General features: G+C 38.1%; 1 protein-coding gene across 1 annotated transcript in view; it reads left to right on the top strand.

Annotated features, from left to right (window-relative positions):
- Positions 1-3,016: 3,016 nt before the first annotated feature.
- EDRF1 (erythroid differentiation regulatory factor 1) overlaps positions 3,017-23,364 on the top strand; it is a 42,161-nt gene continuing 21,813 nt past the window's right edge. Inside the window, exons 1-15 of the mRNA XM_008580969.1 lie at positions 3,017-3,166; positions 3,916-4,124; positions 5,741-5,807; positions 6,451-6,576; positions 7,903-8,027; positions 8,270-8,426; positions 11,535-11,636; positions 11,901-12,022; positions 12,744-12,855; positions 15,584-15,731; positions 15,810-15,918; positions 16,373-16,484; positions 18,287-18,547; positions 20,627-20,698; positions 20,993-21,143. Coding sequence (XP_008579191.1) covers positions 3,017-3,166; positions 3,916-4,124; positions 5,741-5,807; positions 6,451-6,576; positions 7,903-8,027; positions 8,270-8,426; positions 11,535-11,636; positions 11,901-12,022; positions 12,744-12,855; positions 15,584-15,731; positions 15,810-15,918; positions 16,373-16,484; positions 18,287-18,547; positions 20,627-20,698; positions 20,993-21,143 — 2,023 coding nt within the window. The remainder of the gene's footprint in view (positions 3,167-3,915; positions 4,125-5,740; positions 5,808-6,450; positions 6,577-7,902; positions 8,028-8,269; positions 8,427-11,534; positions 11,637-11,900; positions 12,023-12,743; positions 12,856-15,583; positions 15,732-15,809; positions 15,919-16,372; positions 16,485-18,286; positions 18,548-20,626; positions 20,699-20,992; positions 21,144-23,364) is intronic.

The raw sequence follows: 23,364 nt of genomic DNA, 5'->3' as shown, positions 1-23,364 counted from the left end.
AACCCAGATGTGCCCAATTCCTCCAGCCCTCAGGGATCTTTACGAACTAAATTATTCTACTGCTGGTCCTTTGTGTGGCTGCTGGAGACGCACCACCTCTTTAGGCTTCCCTCCACAAGAAGTCCCCAGAGTCCTGGTCCCCTCAGCCTTAGACCCTCAGCTCCTATGATCCTCTCTCTGTTGCTGACGTCTCTCTTTCCTGTGCTGCGTTACTGATTCTGTTTCTTTCTTCTCTGCCTGTTCACAGGCTGTTTCCAGCACATTTTCCCACCAGGCATCATCAACAAAGGTCCAGGCACTTAATCCTCAAGAGGCATGTAAAGTATTTGAGTCCTGAGAAAAGAATTACTGCTACCTCAGGAAATCCCTTCTTACAACAATGTAATTATACAAGAAAACAACATAATATTAAAGATTATCAGAAGCTAAATTATATATGTATAAAAGCTTAATAAAAATGCATTTTATTAAAAAATAATTCATCATCAGAAAGGAAAGATAGGAAAATAAAGAAAACTCTAAAGAATAAATTTTAAATCACTTTGTGTTACCACTCAGAGATCTGCTTTTGTGGACACAGACACAGAAATATGACAAGTCCACATATTTTTAAAATTGGGATCATATGTACATTTGCTTTTTAAAAATTTTATCAGTCAACATTATATGATGTACAACTTAAACGTTCTTGAATATTCTTGAAAAACAAGTTAATGGTTGCACAGGGCTTCTTTATTATGTACCAAAAATACATTTAACCATCCTCCTATTGTTAGATATTTAAGTTGTACTCAACTTTTTTCTTTTTATCAATATACAATGTAGTTGATTTTCATGTCCCTTTACCGGTTCCTCCCTCCCCCTTCCTCTCACGACTCCCACCATCAACATCATATTTGTTCACTTGTCTTAACAAGTTCAAGGAATTGTGATTTGTCTTCTTCCCCACCCTTTTCGTTTGTGTATTTATTTTTTAGCTCCCACAAATAAGTGAGAACGTGGTATTTCTCTTTCTGTGCCTGACTTATTTCACTTAATATATTTTTTTCTAAGTCCATCCATGTTCCTGCGAATGGCAGTATTTCATTCTTTTTTATAGCAGAGTAGAATTCCATTGTGTAGATACACCACAGTTTTCTTATCCACTCATCTGATAATGGACATTTGGGCTGGTTCCAACTCTTGGCTATTGTAAATAGAGCTGCAATAAACACGGGAGTACAGGTATCCCTTTGACTTGATGATTTCCATTCCTCTGGGTATATTCTCAGCAGTGGAATAGCTGGGTCATATGGTAGATCTATCTGTAATTGTTTGAGGAGCCTCCATACCACTTTCCATAAAGACTGCACCATTTTGCAGTCCCACCAACAGTATAGGAGGGTTCCTTTTTCTCCACAACTTCATCAACATTTATCATTCTCAGTCTTTTGCATATTAGCCATCCTAACTGGAGTGAGATGGTATCTCAGTGTGGTTTTGATTTTCATTTCCCGAATGCTGAATGATGTTGCGCATTTTTACTATAATAAATAATAAATACTTGCTAAAAAATTATTGGCTGCAAAATACAGGGAAAAATTAAAATCAATACAGTTGAAGTAAATGTCTACAAAATACACTATTATATCAAAATCATTTTTAAATTTAATTCATCAAAATGTTTTGTTACATATGAAAACAATTTGTAAATTGAGCTTGCTCAGAGTCACAAGGATTCCTCAACTAGACACATAATAAGTTCTCAGAGCCACATGAAAATTACGAATTGAGATCCCCCAAAAATGCAAAGGCAAAATTAAAGTTTTTAAAAACTTTATCTTACCGCAAAACAAATTTTTACCACATAGGAATATTTTATGATGGGTGAGGCTCGTTAAAGGTTTGATATGATACTGGGTCCGGAGTCGGAAAGGAAGAGAGTGTAGACAGACCTTCAAAGGTTGAAAACAGGCCTGGCTATCTCCCTACCTCCTTGCTCCCCAAAGCACTAGCGTCCTTCCCTGGGAACTTGCGAGATGCAGAAACCCAGGCCCACCGCACACCTCCTGACGAGACCCCCAGGCGTCTCCTCCGCAGGTCCCCTGGAACGCCCCGGGTAGTTCCCCGGAGCCTGACGAGCCGTGGGCCGGCTCCGTGAGCACCTACGGAGCAAACGCCCCACGGCGGCGCCGCCTCCCGACACCCGTTCGTCCCCGACCGTGCAGGGCCTCCCGTGCGCCTCCCAGCGCCCGTCTCCCCACGGAACCCCGCCGCGCCCACATCCTGGACTCGGGGGGTCCACGCAGGCATTGTGATGCAGGGGGAGGACGCCGAGCCGGGGACCCCGGACTCGAGCCGCATCGCCCCTCGCCTGGGCACGAGGGGGCACTGAAGGCTGGGGACGGAGGAGCGCTAACGCTTCACTAACACAAACACCGGGAGCCTCTGGGGGCGCTGAGAACATCACTTCCCCTCCCCCGCGGAGAAAACACCCCGCTCCGACTGTCTCTCGAGCCCAAGTATTTGCCAACAAAGACGAGCGGCGTGGAAGAGGCGGAGCCTGAGCAACTGATTCCGCGAGAAACGGCTTCCCGAAGAGATGCTGGCAGGCGCAGGCGCACTACAGCTCCCACCCCCGCCGCGAAGCGGGCAGCCGCAGCTGCAGGCGGCGCCGGGCCTCTGGGATACCACTCGCGAGATTTGATCGCGTCAGCAACTCCTTCCGGTCAGAGACCGGAAGTGCGGGCTGCGGGGCGTTTCTGGCGCTTGCTGTGCGGTGTTGCAGCGCCGCTGGGGCCGGGTTCCTGTGGCGTCTTCGCGGGTCCCTCTTCGTCTCGTCTGCACTGGACGGAGGTGATGGGGGACTTCACGGAGGCTGGGGCCGCGGCCCCGCCGGCTGTTCGGGAAGGTCTCAGTCTTCTGTCTCAGGGAGAGTCCGAGGAACCTTGTGGACAGGTGAGTTCTCCGCGGGGCGGCACCTGCCAGGGCTCCCGGAGCTGCGGGCCCGCTCCGCCGGGGAGGGACGTCACGGCTCATGGCAGCTTCTGGAGCCTTCGCCACGTCTCCCTGGCTCCCCAAACAGGGAGTGAAAGTCCGTGTGCCTGTCGCCAGGGATTCAGGTATTTACCTGCAAGTCATTCGTATCCAGAGCAGCCCTGTCTCCCACCTTGGTGGTGACCTACTGGTGAGTTTGACACGATCTCTGCTCCGAAGAAGCGCACGTGTAAATACGCGGTGCCAAAATGTGGCACAGTCGTGCAAAGCTGAAGGGAAGAGAGAGGGTGCCAGGGAGGGACACATCGGGAATGGGACCGAACTGATTCTTGAAGGGTGCAGAGTGTTTGCCAGGCCGAAAGGGAACCACGTGAAAGAAGGCTAGAATAGTGAACCCAGAGACCCAGCTCGCTTGGAGAGTGTAGTTGAAGACTATGAGAAACCCCTAGTTCCTTGCTATGGAATTAGAGGTTCAGAGTATTTGAGTAATGTACTGGCGAATCAATTACTAAACATTTGCTTAAAAACAAAGTCCCAGACTACTGTGTAAGTGATGTATATTGTTGAAAGTGAAATACGTCTTCTTTAATATTGAAGAGAGATTTTATTAAATTTTGTATTTAATTAACATGGAACTCTTGAGTCTCCTTGGTTTCTGCTTCTACACTTTATATGAATAAATTTTAAAAGGTTGGTTGGCCTGTTTCCTAGGTAGTAACCATGACTGTCATGCTCTTTGACTCATCTGTGTTCTTTGAAATGATGTGAAATGAGAGCTAAATAGGTGTGATAATTTATGCTAGAATTCAGTGCTATTAGTAACTGATAGCATATGTTCCTTGTGAAACCTGATGTGGTGGGTTCTTGTTTTCTTTTTATAAAGGTGAGATTTTCATTCCTCATGGTGTTCATTAAAGTTTCATTCAATGTGTTAATTAGGGATCAGCTTTATTTCTTGGAGGCAATGAAGTGAAGAGCCGAGCTGTGGTGAAATACTCTTCTGCCCCTCCTCGAACAGCATTTGCACGCCTGGAAGAGAAAACAGACTTGAAACTCCCACCTGCCAACTGGTTACGAGAGAGTGCCAAATTGGGGCCAGCAGGAACTACCATTCTTGGCAGTACTAAGAAAAGCAAGCCATTTTCAAGGTAAATATTAATCAATGGCATTTTTACCTGCCCCTCCACCTTCACCCCCACTTAAAACTCTTTAACTTTTAATTCTTTACATGCTTTGCATTTTAATTTGTAATGCACATTCACTTGCTGAGATTTTGCTTTAGAAGAAGATCACATTTGACTTTCAAGGCCTTTGTTTCCCCCAGTAATAGAATAATGTTGCAGTATGAAGCTATTAACTGCGTATGCTTCTTTCAAGTCTATATCATATTAACAAAGATGAGTTTTGACCACTAAAGTTTAATCAACTATTTTAGCTAGTTTGCATACCTCTTAAATATGTGAATACAAAGAATCAGCGTGGCACTTGAAGAGGAAAACCCTTAACCCTGCCTGATCTGCCCTGTAGAGTTGTTCATTAAATAGTGGTGGACTGTCTGGTCTGAAAAAGCCTAATGTAAAAACTCAGCATGTTGGGTGAAGTACACCCTTGACTTTGATACTGGAAATTCTCCTGGTGGTATTTACTGTCCATGCACTTGTAGGCCATTTAACATGTTGAGTTCTGGGTTTTTTTTCTCTCTTGGTGATTCAACCTAAAATATTTCTATGTAACTTGTAGTAAGAGCCACAAACACATTAATACCTCATGAGCTAGTAGTTGGAAATTATCCTAATGCCTCAGAAGGTAAAAGTTATGCAGACTGTGGCTTGTTTGTAGGATTATTAATTCTAAAAAAAAAAGTTGGAAATAACTCAAATATCTTCTTTTAGAAGAATGGCTTAATAAATTATGATATGTCAACACAAATGTTATGAGGTGATATGAGTGAGAAATATTGGCTGTATACATACAATGTGCTAAGTATTTTATATGTTTATTTCGTTTAATTCTCACAACAAGCCTTTGAGATAGGCACTGTTAACTATTCTGCACATGAGAAAACTGAAGCTGAGAAAAGTTAATAACTTGCTTGGAATGCATAGTAAACCATAAGTGCATGCTTTGAAGTCAGGCAGTCCTAGGTCGGTGTCCTTATTCTCTGCCCTTTACTTTCCAGAAAATGACATCAGCTACCTTTCAGACTTGTAGACTATAGATGTGTCTCATGTGGTACCTGGCATGAGTTGCGTGCTCAATTTAACATCTTTTTTTCTTTTCTCCTTGTGGCTGAATTGGTGTCAGCTGCATTTTGTTCATTTTTTTTTTTAAAGAGGAGTATTTTGTATCACTAGGAACACAATCCTGGAAACTAAAGTCCTGATAAATGTTTCTGTTTTTCTTATCTCCTCACCTAAAAAGAGTAAAGTCTTAATCTGTTTTCTCTTAGAATTTTTTTGGGTTTCGTGATTACAGAAATAAAAATAATTGTTTTTATTCTCAATGTTTTCTACTATTTGCTTCTAATGATTATTACTATGTTTTGTCAAATCTAAGGTGCCATTGATTTTTAAGATGTCATTATTTTACATACTGCTAAGGAAGAACTAGCCAACTGTAATGATGATATATGAATCCTGATTTCAGAAATGTTAAAATGTGAAAAATGTGTATCCCAGAAGTGATGAAATACAGTATTCTGTTATTTTGCTTGCAATGTTATGAGCATGACCTATCAACCTGTGGTCTTTTTTCCCTTTGGTAGTTTTGGCATGGCATATGACTTCATTGATTCGGTGGGAAATGATGTGGATGTTGTCTCTGACTCTGAAGTAAGTGTTACTTATTACTTAATCTAATTTTGGGGGTGTTTTGTGCTAGGTGTTTTATATCATGCTTTGTTTTGTGGTCTTGAGAATTAGTGATGAAATAAGTTAAAACTGATTATTGAATACCTTTTCTGTTATTAAAATATCACTTTTTAGCACATCTCCTTTCCTCAAAGAGGAGAGAACAATCCCCCAAACACTGGCAGTGGCGGTAATACTGATAGTGATGGTTGTATTTGAATAATAGTAATTGAAATTAATTGTAATGTTTGGGATTCTTACTAGTTGATAATTATCAATGGTATTTCTAGTAGTCTATTGATTCTTAGTTGGCGACTTTTATCTGATATGCTAAAAGCCTAGGTGAGTGCAACAATGTGACCTATATGCCCTTAACTTTAAGAAATTCTATCGTGTTAAAATAAATGTTTGACTATCATTTATGTTAACAAGTATGACTTATAAGTTGTAGGTGATTCTGGTCCATTCATTTGCATGTAGCTTTTTGTGTAAAGCACAGTTTGTATAACCTTAAGGAAATATTAAGGTTTGTTGTGCTTTAAGTTAAATGAAGTTAAAATTTGAAGGATTCCAGATCACACTAAAGGGGTCTTTCTAAACTATTTTTCCTCTTAATTTTTTTAAGAACATAAAAAAGCTCCTGAAGATTCCCTACAGCAAGTCCCATGTAAGCATGGCAGTACACCGCATAGGAAGGACTCTCTTATTAGATGAGCTGGATATTCAAGAGCTCTTTATGCGATCATCTCAGGTAATACTTTTTATTGAAAACATCCAGAAAAGCATTTTCTTAACAACTTAGGTGCACTAGAAATATAATTTTGTTTCAAAGAAAGGCCAAAGTGGAAATGTATTTGAAGACTTCAGCTATCAAGAAATGAAAAGTTTCACTGAATATTTAAAAAATAGAAAAAAAAGCTTTAATAAAGAAAAATAGAAGAGAGAAAGAGAGAGAATGAGGAAGAAAATTATTTTATTGCTACCAACAGCCAGGATTCTTTCTTAAAAGGAAAAGGATGAAGCTAATAAAGAAAGTTATGAAAAATCGGTGAAATTTAGGAGACTAGTTAAAATTTTTGAAAAATCCTTTGATGTCTCCGTTAAAGAGATTCTCATATAACATGGCCAACGTGTGAAATGTAAAAATGTTAAAAGCTATTTCTGTGAATAAATAGTTATTAGAATTGATGGATTCGCTTAAAGCCTAGCTTCTCAAACTGTATGTTTGTACATGACTGTTTTTCTCCCATGTGTCGAGAATGGATACTTTTGTAAAATATAATAACAATGTTCAGTTTCTCAAGGCTTACTCTCCATTTCTATACTCACTTTTTCGTGGACTGGTAACAAATAAATAGTTCGTGATCCTACCAGTCCATAGGAGCTACTCTTTAAAGAATATTCCTGCAGTGCTTTTTTTTTTTTTTTTTAAAAGATGACCGGTAAGGGGATCTCAACCCTTGACTTGGTGTTGTCTGCACCACGCTCACCCAGTGAGCAAACCGGCCATCCCCATATAGGATCCGAACCCGTGGCCTTGGTGCCGTCAGCACCGCACTCTCCCGAGTGAGCCACGGGGCCGGCCCCTGCAGTGCTTTGATAAAGGAAAATAAGTTACATTGACTTAAGTTGACACTTAATATAAATGTTTTTCCCTTTGAAAAGACAATAGTTCAGTTCAATTTATGCATATGTGCTGGGCACTGGACAAGGTCTTGGGATGTGGCAGTGAATGAATAAATTGCAGTGCTTGCTCCTCAGCAGCTCACGGTTTTGGGGTTATAAATGCATGTACAGATAATTTCAATACAGTGGGCTAGTGGGGCTTACTCCAGGTACTAAAGAAAATGTTAGAGTGGTCACTTCTCCCGGCCTGGCTTAGGGAGAGGAGGAAGACAAGGGCTTCCTAACAGAGGTGGTATGAACTGAGACCAGAAAGATAAATGATTTATGAGTATGTGTTTATGAAGCAGTATTCAAAAAATAAAAAAGGATTTCTTGTAAAAGAATAATAGGTAGCAAGTTGTTTTGACTACATGTGTGTTGTATTTATTTAATGATATCTTATGTGACTCAGACTGGTGATTGGACCTGGTTGAAAGAGTTTTATCAAAGACTAATTGATCAGAAATGGCAGAGGAAGAAAAAGAGCAAAGAGCACTGGTATCAGAAGGCTATTCTTTCCAAGTTTTTATATTACAGGTATTTGGCTACTTGTTTATTTTTATCTTAAGAAGAAAAATGAAATTCCAATTTAAAATTTAGTTTGAATCTAGTAAAAGTAATTAAGTTTTGCCACCATGGAATTGTTAACACTTGTTTTACGTTTCTTTTTTACAAGATGTATGCTTGATTACAGAATCTAGTTTTTATCAATGGGTGGACTGTTACATAAAGTTAACTTTAGTAACAATGTGATATTTTTTAATTTCTGATTTGGCTAGTATCAATGGTGATGGAACTGCTCAGCCTGTCCCACCTGCTGCAGAACAGCAGGAATCGTCCAGTTCAGATCAGACGAATGACTCAGAAGGGGCTTCGTGGCCTGCCCCCTTTGAAATGCCGTCTTCAGTTCCTGAAGACCCCAGTGCTTCTAGTCAGGTTTGTTATTCCTTAAATACTAATCCAGTCAGCACATTTAGGAAGACAAAACCAGTTATCTTGTTTTAAAAATATAGGTGAATGGGAGTAAGAAATATTCTATCAATTCATGTTTCAAAATGAGAAAAATATACCTTCTCTAGTTTTTCACAATAGAATTTACAAGAGCTATTATGAATGGCTAGATCAGAATTTTTATTAAGTAATTTAAATTTTTAAAATAGCTGACTGGTATGTTTGATAATAGCTTCTTAAAGTCATAAGAATGCTATATAATATAGTGATATAGTATATTTTTAACTTTAGATATGTATTAGGTGTATATCAAATATTGAGACTTACAAGACTGTTCATAGTTTAAGTATTATACTGACCTTTTTTGCCTTAACCTTTAGTCAGATTGTTAGGCCTAAAATAACCCTTAAGATCTTCAGAGTGACATTCCTGAGACTTAGCTTACAATCATGTTATAAAGCATTTAGAAAGGAAGAGTGAGTAGAATATGTTGTCTGGTTTGTCTCTTATATTCCTGGTTTCTTCTTACTGCTTGTTTGTTTATTTTTGTCCTTATTTTGTCTATCAAAAAATAAAATAACTCCATAGATGTAAATTGTGGCATGTCTGTTTTCTGGAAAATACATTGATAAACCTGAAGAAGATAAAAATAAGATTTTTAAGTTGGTAAATTATGTTTTTTCCTCTTTCTGTGTTTTCCCACATTGAATATTATTCAACCAGATTGTTTCTAATCTTCACATAGGGTCACAGGAAGCAAATACATTTAACTTGATTTTAGGTTTAGTAGGTTTTAAAATAGAGAAACCTTCCCACAAAACTACATAATTTAAATGTTTTCCAAACGTGGAAAAACTATAAGGAAAAGGAAAAAAAGTAATTAACATGCAAGTCACATACTGGTAAACGCCCAGAGGTGGGGATGTTGTGTGATTGAGAAGGGACGTGGTAGGTGCTGGCAGTGTCCCATGTTGTGATTTGGGTAATGATTATGTGGGTAATTTGCTTTGTATTTAGCCATTATACTCTATTATTTGTTCTATGCCCTTTCCTATATGTGATTATATCTCACTGAAGAGTTTTTTAAAAAATTCATTTAGCGTGCATTATCTTCAAAAACCGTGCTTTAAAAAAAAGACCACTTAACAGAAATACTACTTTCCCACTGTCTGCCTTGTGCTTCTCCCAGCCTATCATTCTATCCTTAGGTAGCGTGCATTATCTTCAAAAACCGTGCTTTAAAAAAAAGACCACTTAACAGAAATACTACTGTCCCACTGTCTGCCTTGTGCTTCTCCCAGCCTATCATTCTATCCTTAGTAGTTACTGTGAAAAATCTCAGTGACTCTTGAGAACCTATAGACTTACATGTGGAGGAAGTGAACTGGCATTTATTTAATGCTCTTATGCCATGTACTTTGATATGTGAGTGTGTATAGATATTTTTTTCATCCTTGGAGCTGTATATGTAGTAAGTTTTAAGGGTATCACTTTACAAATAAGCAAACTAAAGCTCATAAAAAGCAGCTGTTTTTCCATGGTTGTATAGCTTGTGAAGTCTGAGCTAGGGTTTAAACCTAGATCTTTCTGACTTCAGAGGCCTATTCTTACAGCGGTACTCTTCTGTGTCCATATACTGCACACATGTTTAGGAGGGCCCTACATGCAGTCAGATTGTCTTAGCAATGGCACACCCCTAAGCAGAGCTAGCCTGCCATAAAAATAATCTTATACAGATTATTTTTCTTATATTATATTGCCTAAATTTTGACATTTTCAGATTTATTATGTTTGCAAACCTCGTGAATTCTTGTTCCCCAAACTAAAACTGCTAGTTTGAGGCCTTTGTTAAGCAATAATAGAGGGTAAATAGGTTTCTGTGGTATGGTCTTTGAGCCAAACCTTTATTGAGAACATTGTACCCGTAGAGCCCAGACTCCCACTAAAGCAAAAACCTGGCAAATATAATTTTGGGAATTGGTCCATAGGTTGATAACTTGTCTGCGTAAACAAATAATAAAATGAAAGGCATTTGAAGTTCTCTTAGGACTCCTCAGGGAGAAGACAAGACACAGCAGCAGTACTAGAGATCTCCCTGTGCTTGCAGTCAAGCACACTTTGCAGACAGGTGCTGAGCTGACTGGCATGGGAATAGATGAGAAGACAGAATTTCATGGAATGAGCAACACATACATGTCTGTCTCAGGGTCTGTTGGGGCATTGACATTAAAGGTTTAAAGTAGTGTTTCCTAATGCCAGCTATCCTAATCGTTGGAAAATTGAGTGGTAGACTGAATTTACCCAGTGTCAAAGGGCCCTCTTCTTAAATGTTTTCCAAAATATATTCCATAGAATATATTAAGAACAACAAGTGTTCTGAAATTAAATATGTTTGGAAACATCAGATTATGCAGAGGTGAAGTAGATTTTTCTACTGAAGGATGGCTTAGATATTTTCTTTGGGGTTTTTTTTTTTTTTTTTTTTTTTTTTGTTTTTTTTTTTTTTTGTTTTTTTTTTTTTTTGTTTTTTTTTTTTTTTGTTTTTTTTTTTTTTTGTTTTTTTTTTTTTTTATGGCGATAAACATTGTTACTCTCCAAAGTGAGTATTTGGCAAGCAGCGTTTTCCAAACCTGACTCTGGAAAATTTTCACTGAGGACCCCAGGAACTAGTATTCTGTGAAACACACATTAGGAAATGCTAAACTGGAAACTGTGACAATGATGAGTATCTCAAAACTATGGCTGAGGTATCTTAGGAATTTTTTAATTCAGTAGAGATGGGGTAGGTTGAAAGAGCACTGGTATTCAAATTCATAAAAAACAAAAAAATGAAAAACTTTGAAAGCTTAAAATAATCTTTAATCTTTCTCATTTGAGTAAGATCTAAACGTGATTAGCTTTTTATAGTAACTATGATAATTAAGAGCTGAAACAAAGCACCTAGTGATGAGTGTTATGATTTGTATTAGCTTTAATTCACAAAAGTAGATTTGAGGTGTGTGCTTTGAATGTTTAGGTGATACTCTTTAAAAATAGGTCAATTTTAGGAAATGTTGGCAGCAGAATCACTCCTTATCCTTGCACTTTTCACAGGGAAGTGAGCCTCTTGAACCCTCATACATAGTGGGGCATGTGGCCTCAGCACCCAAAGAACAAAACCTGACTACTTTATTCAATGACGGGGAGAACAGTCAGGTATGCTTTCCATGGTGTCCAGGCTGAGACACCTAATCCCCAGTCTACTCTGTCATTTAAAAACCAGTCTAAATTGGAACTGATAGGGAAAAAAATCCACTTGATCCTGAAAATTGCTTTCTAGACATCTCTGTGATCTTATAACTCTGCGACTTTAATTTATTTTGTCTCCTTTGTCTTTTCATTTTTCTAGTCTTTCTGTGGATCTTGGGGGGAAATTATGAATCTACTGTTTATTATAATCTTTCCTACTTTAAATCAAAGGGTCTTAAAAATGATTTTGTTCGGAATATTTTGTGGACATTTGAAGATATCCATATGTTGGTCGGCTCCAACATGCCTATATTTGGAGGAGGCAGATATCCAGCAGTCAGCTTACGTCTCAGGTAAACCAACATCGTACCCTCAAGCTTATGTTATTTAAAGTTTTCCTTTAGAATCAGTGTTCCATCTTCTTTACCTTGTCTCTTTGGGCATCCTCTTCTTTTTCTAGGTTTTTTCACCTCCCTCCTTTTCCTGCCAATTAGAATGGCCACAGTGAGGAAGGAGCTTTTATCAGCAAATGCTGAAAGCCCTATAGCTGAGTCTTCATTCTAGACCTAATTGAATAGGGTCAGAAGTCCGTTGGACTGGCCTAGTCTTATGTTTGAATCAACAAACTGTGAGAATACAAATAGAGTTTATTGAATTCGTTAAGGAGGTGGTTTGCCAGCTTCCTATTAACTGGTCATGAGCATTTTTCTTAATGCTTATGTGTATTCACATTAGCCAACGTGAATTCCGAATTGGGCATTTTCGGGTATGATAGTTTTTCCACAGCTTCTGTGAGGAGCATGCAGTAGGCTTACAGTCATCTCCCATCATATTTCCTTCTATTCTTACTGAATGCTTATCAACACCAGTTAGAAATACAAAGCTTTGGAAGGATGCTAAGCATAATGCAACCACTGAGCTACATGTACATATCTTATCAGCAAAGAAAGCATATATGGCATTTTCCATTTAGGGGGAATAGATTAAACTACTTAAGTGGGGAAATAAGTCTCAGATGATTCATTACAGAACATCTTAAGTAAACCGAATAACAGTTGAAATGTATATTTTTAGGGATAACAACAAACCAATTAATGTGCTAACTGGAATTGACTATTGGTTGGACAACTTGATATGCAATGTACCAGAGCTTGTGATGTGTTTTCATGTAAATGGAATTGTACAGGTAAGATACAGTGTGACTTTTCTAATAATCTCTCAAATGCCAAATTGGTGCAGAAAGTACCTCACCAAAGTTTTTAAGGCCCTTAAATACTAAGGTATATTTTTGGCAGGGAAGATAGCTGTGAATAAACTGAAATTTGAGTGTTTTCCCATTTAAATTGGTGATATTAGGATTCTAGATGTTACAGGAGTGTAATTTTACAGGTAATTTGTAGGAGGTCATAAATATACTTAAACCTACATTTGTAGCTATAGAATTCATAGTAATTAACTGAAAGTGTCTATACATTGGAAGTGTTTCTTCATTATGCAAATATCTACTCAGCATATGCAAAGTTTTAGGGAAAGGCCACAGTGAAAATGTCATAGGGTAGATAGATAGCTTATGTAACAAATTCTTACTAGCACATTTTGCTAAGGAGACACTTTGTCTCTATTGTACATGTTGGGGAAAACAGAATAAGTTTGTCACTACTCAGAAAGAGATAATCTCATGGGAAATAAGGATGTGCAGAGAGAATAGTTGGAAACAGTAGATAAGTATTAGAAGTGTAGAACACACAGAAGTCTGGATAATCAGAGCAAGGTGAGATCACTTCTGTTTCGGTCTGAGAGAAAGACCATGGAAGAAATGGGATCGTAACTGGGTCTGGAATGATTAGCTAGCATCTTTAAAAAGAAGAGCTGGAGCTTAAAAGACTAGAATCAGTAAAGGAAGGAATTGATAAATCCAGTGTGGAACACAGATTCACGTAGCAGGATAGTTTGAAAAAGTCATGGCCAAATAACAGAGCGTCTAAGATGCTGAGCTAAGAAGCTTGGACTTGGTTGGCTATCTGGAATAAGGGAGGGCTTTGCATCTGGGAGGTGAAATTTGTTGTGTTGAAATATTAATTTGGAAATAGCGTGTAGGATAGGCAAGGAGGACTTGGAGACGAAGACTGGTCAGGCATTGTACTAGTTTGCAAATAATATAATGTACTTAAACTGCAAAGGAAACATTGAGAGTCCACAATTTATTGAGTGTGTATTTTGTTCCAGACACTTTGCTAAGTGCTTTACATGCATTATTTTATTTGATCTTCCTAGCTAGCTCTTGTACTGTTATTCCCATTTGATGAAGAGGGAAACTGAGGATTAGGGAGCTCAAGTGAGTTGTGCAGGATCACATTGCTAGTAAGTAGTGGTGCCAATATTTGAGCCTATATCTGGCTGAGGCTATGATTTTAACCGAAGTACTCTGACACAGTGATTCTTATCCTGGAGTGTGCATCAGAATCACTTTTGGCCTCTTAAAAAATACACTTGCTTGGGCCCCCAGTGTTCCAGGACTGGTGAGATCTTTGCATCTGTCTTTTGGGAGAGCTATATACACGATTCTGATTTGCAGCCTTGATTGAGAACCACTGTTATACTGTCACCCTAAATGGGAACATTTAGAGAGAGGCTGCGGGGAGGGGCAGGGAGTGGAGGGTAAAGCATTAGTGAGGAGGAGAGAGAGGAAGAGTCAGAGAATTGCACGTTTCAGGGACTAGAATAATGGTGGTACTTTCACTAAGATAGAGACATTGAATTGGTTTAGGCAGGGAAGAGAATATGTTTTTGTCACGTTAAGTTTGAGGAAAGCATAGAAGTGTTTTGTGAGCACTTTGAAGTTACAGCCATTAGAGAAGATGGGCTACAGAAATAAATTGAAGCATCATCTGCCTAGATACTGTTAGATTTCATCACCAAGAGAATTTATTAAAATCAAACATTAGAGCCTTTCCCTGTACAGATGAAGAGGGAGAGGAGAGGAGGACCAAAACAGTGCAGTGTGAAATACAGGAGCGGAGTGTTTTAAGGAAGAAAATAATCAACATTGGGAACTTTAAATGAACCAAGAAGGATGAAAACCAGCCTTGAGTGACTCTGCTTGGTCTTATATTACAATTGACTTGGAGTTTCTAGTTTGAGAGTACTTCAGAAAATGTGGTAAGAGGTGTCACAGGAATTGTGCACAGAAGACAGGTTAGAAAAAAATACTGAGTTGCTTTAAATAGTGGTAGTAATTTCTGTGCAGTCTTTACTCCTGTTGCCACCTCCACCCCGCTGTGCTCCATCCCTGTAAAGGAAGAGTCAGTAGCTCAAGGGAAGAGAATTGTCTTCTGGAAAAACTTCTCAAGTGATTCTGTTCCCTCAAACCTCTTTACTCCTGTTGCCACCTCCACCCCGCTGTGCTCCATCCCTGTAAAGGAAGAGTCAGTATCTCAAGGGAAGAGAATTGTCTTCTGGAAAAACTTCTCAAGTGATTCTGTTCCCTCAAACCACTGATTCTAGTGGCTGGGGACAGAAATGTCCAGAAATACATATGTTTTAAAGCTTGCTAGGTGAAGTCTACCTTCATTTACCATCTTCCCAGCTGAAAACCATTACGGTGGACTAGAAGAAAGTTTTCAGTACAATTTGTTCCATGTTAGAATAGAGGTAAGATCATGCCTAAATCTGAGGTTCCAAGTCTGGTAGTAATTCTCCCTTGAAAATTATTCTAGTAATTGCCATTGCTGATGGGGGTGGACCAGATTCCTTTGGAATACTGGAGAAGAAAAAAGATTGAAAATCACTGGTTTAAACTGCTTCATGGTGCATCGATTTTACTTGTAGGATTTATATATTTGGTTGCTTTTTTAAAAGAAAGATGTTGCTGCCTCAGATTTTCTCTTAAACTGCCTGCCATCTGTGTTTTACAGAAATATGAAATGATAAAGACAGAAGAGATTCCTAATCTGGAAAATTCTAATTTTTCTACTAAAGTCATAAAAGACATTGCACAGAATATCTTATCATTTCTGAAATCCAATTGTACCAAAGAAGGACATACCTATTGGCTTTTTAAAGGTAAGCTAATTCTTGGGATGAATAATAATTGATTTGGGTGACTACTGTAAAATGAGGTTTATTTGTTTTTCTTTTCAGCAAGTGGCAGTGACATAGTGAAGCTCTATGATCTCACTACTCTTTGTGAAGAAACTGAAGACAAATACCAAAACCCATTCACAATGCCAGTGGCCATTCTCTTATATAAGTGAGTGCTTTAAGAATTTAAGATGAATCAGTAGCCTTTTTTTTTTGGTGGCTGGCCAATATTAAGATCTGAACCCTTGACCTTGGTATTATCAGCATCATGCTCTACTGAGTGAGCTAACTGGCCAGCCCTTGAAGTAGCCTTATATAAAATTTTAAAGTGTATAGTCACACTATCCAAGCCAAGGCTTTTAAATACTTTTTAGGTTTTTATGGGGGGGGGGATGTATACACACACATACAGATGTGTGTTTGTAGATATGATATACTGTACCAAATATTACTCAACTTCCTTTGAAAGCATAGTATAAACTTTGGGGAGGTGAGTAAAATACAATATTTAGTTGTTTCTTAGAAGTCCTTATTCTGTTTGAAAGAAACAGGAATGTGTCTAGACTTGAGTCTTGCAAAGAATGATGAATGAGGAGTGACATTGATATAAACATTTCTTTTAGGGTTGCTTGCAACATGATGATGAAGAAGAATCAAAATAAGAAACACTATGGGACTATTAGAACTTTGCTTCTTAATTGTGTTAAATTGTTGGACAAAAGCAGGCATCCTCAAGTAAGATTAACATTTATACTTTCTCTAAAAGAGTTCTAGCATTCTGTCAGAGAATTGTTGTCTGGACAGTAAAGCCTTTTGATTCATATTCTATAACTACCCTATCCAGTATGACAGCCATTAACCATATGTGGCTACTAAGCACCTAAAATTGCTTAATCTGAATTGAGATGTACTGAATTTTGAAGATTTTACATGTGTATGTGTGTGTACACATTACATGTTGAAATGATAATATTTTGTATATATTGGATTAAAAATAATATTAAAATTAATTTCACCAGATTTTTCTGTTTTATTTTTTTATTTTTTTATTTATTTTATTTTTTTGTGTGACCGGTAAGGGGATCGCAACCCTTGGCTTGGTGTCGCCCTCACTGCGCTCAGCCAGTGAGTGCACCGGCCATCCCTATATAGGATCCGAACCTGCGGCCACGGCACTCCCAGCGCCGCACTCTCCGAAGTGAGCCATGGGTTCGGACCCAGATTTTTCTGTTTTAACGTAGCTTCTAGAAAATTTAAAATATTGTATGTGGTTTACATTACATTTCTCTTGGACAGCACTGTTCTATAAATTTAGAACTCATGTAATTCTAACAGAGTAGTGCTGTTTTTTCTTTGTTTTATCACTATATAGAATAGAAGGTAGAAAACTTATAGTAGTATTTAAAAGATCCATTTACATGAATGGACCTTGTTATCAGTTTGTTAGTATAAATAAGGCTCACATTTCAACTTCAGTGTTTAAAAGCATCTGTTATAGTATTCTCTCTGTCATGCTCCCCACAATTTTACCACTTTTATCCTCAGATGTCTGTATTTGACAACTGTATTTTTGGTATAAAGCTAATTGTCATATCCTGTTAAATTAGAAAAGGTATATAGCATATGTAGTTTTTTTTTTTTTAATGCCCAAATTATTTTTAATTGTGGCCACATCCAGTTTGGAGATAAAGATTATCCTAGAGACCAAACTCAGAGAATTTCTTTTTGAACAAAAATGGCAAAAACAATTTCTGATTTAAATATCTAATTGCTAATTGTGGTGGTGGTGTTTGGTGGAACTTGAATGGTTTATGTAAGAATCAGAAAATGGTGTTAAGACTATTAAGTGTAATTAAGAATCAACAAAAGTGTGGAATAAATGGTAATATGTAAATGCTAATTTTAAGAGATATCAGCATGGTCTTTTCCCTCTTTAATCTAGTGGGATTTTCCCCCCTAGAACTATAGATTGTGTAGTAAATATTAGTTGTCTGTTAAAGATAAACTTGTATTCATAGTTTGTAAAGGGAAGTTCTGATTGTCACTTCATATGGGGTGGCATTTGCTAATATTTTAGTTATGACACTCTACACATAAAAGCTTTTACCGCCAGTGAAATACAGTTGCCGTCTTTTGTAAGACAAAGGGTGGAATAATTTCAGGAAATAAGAAATATATCAACCTATGAGGATTTCACAGAGCATATCCAGAATATTTGTAACTTTGAATTGGGAAATTTTCTGTGTGTATTATAGTCTATGTGCTAGAAATAGCCTATTTGCAGACCTTTTCCTGAAATTTGTTAATATGGTAGTAAAATTCATTCCACTTTAAATGAAGAGACAATTTTGATAGTCACACATAGAATATTTGTAACTTTGAATTGGGAAATTTTCTGTGTGTATTATAGTCTATGTGCTAGAAACAGCCTATTTGCAGACCTTTTCCTGAAATTTGTTAAAATGGTAGTAAAATTCATTCCACTTTAAATGAAGAGACAATTTTGATAGTCACACATTTTTTTTCCTTTTTATAAGATTATTGCTTCAGCCAATTACATGCTTTCAGAACTTTTCCAATTGGATGAGCCTAAAAAAGAAGAAAGTTCAGAATCTCCTTTAAATGAGAATTCTGATGAAAGTTACAGTGAAGAGGAGGAGGAGATGCCAGACAGCGATGAAAATGGATCCTACAGCACCAGCTCTGATCCGTCAGATGATAACAAAGCAGTAGCTATAATTAAGTCTGTTGGAGAATTGTCGGTACCAGAAAAATACAAATCCATTCATCAAATCAGAGTAAGCACGTTAGAATTTGTATTAAATTTTTATCAGTAGAAAAACAGACAGTTGTTAATTGAATATATAGGTAGCCTCTCAAAGGATAGCATTGTTTCAGTAAATCCTTCATGGTCCAGGGTCTAATAATCATTAGCTTTATAAAATCCAAAACTTGGTTTTATAATTGTTCCAGAGTAACTGACCCGCATTTTGCAAGCCTATGGTAGACAAATGTGTAAACCAGACATCCATAAATTAATTTTTATGTAGGGGATTTTGCTTTCCAGTGACCGGTGTGTAATCATAATCATTTCTCCTCACCAGGGCACTTCTGTCCAGTTTTTGGGTTGCTTTAAAACCATATATGTAGGTTGTTTGGTGAACATAGAATCATGGAAGAGAAGGGGATGGCTCTTTGAACCATATGTGTAGACATTTTCCCTATGCTATATAGGCCAATACTTTTTGTGTGACCGTGGTCGTGTCTGCCAGATTGTACGTGTCAGATAGACCCTAACAACTTCCTACCCTTCAGGTTTCTCCTGGTGTGGGTTACATTGACTGTCCTTCTACTATTAGTCTGTGTCTACACAGTTTACTTACCAGTATACTGCCTTTCTCTGATTAGATCCAGGTCAGCCTTAACAGTCTGGCTGTTCCCTGAACTGAAATACAGTTATATTTACAGATAATCTCTTAAGCTCTGATTTTAACTTTTAGATGGAAACTTTATATTTAATTGAGTTTTTGAGAGACTGTCATCTCTTTGTCACCCTAGAACATTGTCTATCTCTCTGACCTTCACTTTCCTTTTTGGTTTACCACGGCCACACTGGCTTTTCTTCTGTCTCTCAAAAGCATCAAGATCACGCACATCTAAAGGCGTTTGCACTTGCTGTTGCTGCTTCTTGGAGGGTACATTTCCCTAGATCTTTTCATGGCTGCTGTTTTTCAAGCTTTAAGTCTTGGCTGAAAGGTTGCCTCCTGAAGGAGACCTTCCCCGACCACTCTAGCCAAAGCATGCTCTGTTTTTATCTCCTTCATGGAGTCTGCCTATACCTAAAGTTCTTATTTTTGTATGTGTTTGTCCCTCTCCTTCACTAAAATGCAAGCTTCCTACAGGTACAGACCCTCCTGTCTTCCATGTCTAGAATACATAATGGGTGCTCAGTAAATATGTGACTGAATGACCACAGGAATATGTCGTTAACTGTCCATCTAGATTTTAGTTCACTTTCAGCTTAAACCCCACAGTGGAGTAAAGTTTTTCTAGTTATAATTATTGATTACAAAAGTTACATTATTTGGAAAACTGCATTGTAACACAAGGCCCTGGACTTATGGGGCAGTTAGGTGATAATTAAAGATGTAGTGGTATGTTAACATCACTTTTATACAGAGACAGCACTTTTTGTCAATGTCTGAAACACATAAAAAATACAAAGTATTCATGTAAATGTGTTTTTAGTTGGCTTTGTCTTATCTGTGTTCAATGACTTTTTGAAGTACAGACAATGAGCATGGGCTCCAGTGTCCCATCTCCACCACTCACTCACTGTGGCCACAAACAGATTACTTAACCAATGCTTGCTTCTCGTCTGTAAAATGAGAACAGTAATTCCAGCCCCACAGGATTCAGCAAAATGAAATGCTTCACACATAATATGACTTAGTAGATGGAGGTTGTTAACTGGTTTTACTCCTTAATTAAGCAAATAATTTATACAATGAGACCATTGGTGATACTTGTTAACTTACTGCTAAATTGGTGGTATTGCTAACTGTGTGCTACCAAGTATCAGTGCTGTTTAGGAGTTGAGCTGAATTACTACTCTAATTCTCACTTTTTGTCTGAATTGTTTTTAAATTTTAAGTACTTAATTTGTTAAGCAAGATTTTTGTTGATAATGCTTGTAACAGTTTAATCTGCAGCAAAAACAGTACATTAACCTTAATATCAGATATCCACTAAGCTGAATATACAAGCACATTTCTACATGATTAGTTTGTAGAGTTTTAGTATTTCTCAGGAGATGAGAGCCATGGAGTGTATTGTCTGGGTAGTATATTAATTATTTTAAATGTTTGTTTCTGAAGCCCAGTTGTGCATTTCCAGTCTGTCATGACACAGAAGAGCGCTGTAGACTTGTACTTAGCTATGTTCTGGAGGTAAGTTTAAGTTTAGTCTTCACTTTTTCGGTAAAGTTTGTACTTGATATGCAAATAGCACTTGTTTGTTGGTATCTGAATGTTATTCAGAATAGTGTTGCGCTGTGATATTTTTTTCTTTAATTGGAAATTAAATCAGTTTTTTCCAAATCTTTCAGATCAAATGTTTTTAAAGGGCTTTTTTTGAAATAGAAATTCTCCTAAATGTATTCAGTAGTTCAGATACTTCCTTACATTCAGTTTTAAGTTGACCTTCAGTTAAATGTATAGTAAATGTTTTTCCTTTTTTTAAAGGGCTTAAAATCTGTAGATAGCAGCATCAAAAAAGAAAGCGATCTTCCTGCAGCTGACCCCAGCACCCCAATCCCGTTAAAATATGAAGATGAATCCACAAGGGGGGGTCCCGAGGGGCTAGAGAAGCAGATGGCCTTGTTTTTGGACAAAAGTAAGTTGAATTGATGGATCTTCCTGCAGCTGACCCCAGCACCCCAATCCCGTTAAAATATGAAGATGAATCCACAAGCGGGGGTCCCGAGGGGCTAGAGAAGCAGATGGCCTTGTTTTTGGACAAAAGTAAGTTGAATTGATATGCAAATAAGGCCTTCAGTAGAATAATATCCTGGTCCTTTATCAACAACAGACTTATGTCAATTAAGGTATTCATGGAACGGAATTGAGAAAAAGGATATCATGTGAACAGGAAGTGGGGGAAATATCTTTCTATTCGAAATATGAAGCAAAGCAACATAATTTTGATGTCTCACAGATATTTCTAATAAGAACATAAAGAACCTACGTCTTCTTGTTACTGGCTGTGAGGCACTGATTCCTTTAACCCTGTGGAGTTCTCCCAAGCAAGTGCTGCTTCAGTAAAAGCAGTGGAGGGTTGAAGAGCACAGACTTAGGAGCAGACTGCCCACCGTCAGGTCTTGGCCTTGCTAGGGCAACTTGTTCCACTTTTTTGAGTGACATTTCTTTTTCTCTCAGAATGGAGACACGGGCTGGCCAATTGCTCACTGGTTAGAGTGCAGTGTTGATGACACCAAGGTCAAGGGTTGGATCCCTGTACCAGCCAGCTGCCACAAAAAAAAGGAGGCATTAAGTGCCTACTTTAAGGGTTGTTATAATGATTACTTGATAGTATATGTAGAATGCTTAGAACAGTGTACATACAAGCATGGAAGTGTTGGCTGTTGTTACCTTATAGTATTTGAATAAGCTAGAAATGTTGCTTTTAAATTAGTTTGTTCCTCAGGAACATCACTTCATGAAGAACATGTGAACTTGGAAGTAAAAGTCTTGAGCTTCTTCTTTATTTTAATCTAAGTTGTATTTCTTTTTTCAGCCTTATCTCTTCTCCCCTTTTTAATTTGTTTTAGTTGTTTAAAAAAATGTTATGAAAACCTGTATCTTTTGAATAATACAAGTGCTTGCTGGACCTTTCTTTTCATGAACTTAAATGGGGGAGTGGGGGACAGATTTATTTCCCTAATATTTATGTAATGCTCTTGTGGGCTAGGCTTGCACCTGCATGTGGTGAGGAAAGCCACACCAGGCCGTCTGCTGTTCTTTTTTCTGTAACGCCATTTCTTTCTCTCCTTCCCTCTCTGTCTCCCCTGTTGAAAATCTTGCTCAAGTTCAAAATCTCCATGGTCGCCTCTATCTCCAGTCAGAATTACTTGATTCCCGTACCACTTTGTCCTGTGAACACTTACGGAAGCTTGCCTTATATCATAGTTACCCGTGTTAAACCGTTTTACCATTCCCCCCCACAGACACAGCTGTGAGCAAGAACCTCGCCTCATTCATCTTTAGTTTTCTCACGGTGCCTCACATACTCAGGTGATGCTGATAGCAGCAGAGGAAAGAGAAATGCATGCACAAGTTAAACCACAGTAGAGACGAAGTACCTTTCCTTGCCTTGAAAGACTCGTGTTCTAGCTGATGAAAAAATGAAAAATCTTAAAGCTGGGGAAAGAGGGAATGTGGTTTTGTTATTTGTGGAACAAAATGTTCCACAGCACTTTCTTCTTATCTCTGTAATTACACTTAATACATTTTGTTGTGGTTTATGTTACCAAGGATAGAGGCCATACAACTACATGTCACTGTTTCTGGTGCCTGGCACAGTGCTTGGCACAAATGTGACCACATGTTGAATGAAGAAGGTAGTAATGGGCTGGACTTTAAATAGAGTGTTCCTGATAGAAGATGCAGTAAACTGAGATGGGAGATAGAAATAGGTATCTCTGTGGGCAAAAAGTAGTAAGTTAACTTTGGCTGATGGATAGTTAGGGTGGAGTAGTAGGAAGTAAAACTGAAAAAATGTAGCATAGGAAGTAGGTTAAGAGGCTTAGATTTAATAACTAGTGAGAAGCCATTCTAATGTTTGAGGACAGGCTTTGACCATGATTAAAGCTGTGCTTTAGGAAGGTGTACATTTGGCAGGTTGGCACATAGACTGGAGAAAGGAGGCAGGGGTCAGTCGTGAATTTAGGTATATGAATGACCCTGGAAGGGAATGACAGAGTTGCCAACTGTGGGGAAGCAAGTCTTAGTACTCCCGAGCAAGAGCTTCTTTAACTCTGCCGTTTTACTCCATCATGTTTTTTTTTTTTTTTCCTTTTTTGTCTTTTTTACTGACCGGTAACAGGATCGCAACCCTC

This window comes from Galeopterus variegatus, unplaced genomic scaffold, assembly GCF_000696425.1.
Source record: "Galeopterus variegatus unplaced genomic scaffold, G_variegatus-3.0.2 Scaffold2225, whole genome shotgun sequence".
Taxonomy (NCBI): Eukaryota; Metazoa; Chordata; class Mammalia; order Dermoptera; family Cynocephalidae; genus Galeopterus; species Galeopterus variegatus.
The sequence above is the reverse complement of the archived record's forward strand: the minus strand, read 5'-3'. Positions and strand labels throughout refer to the sequence as shown.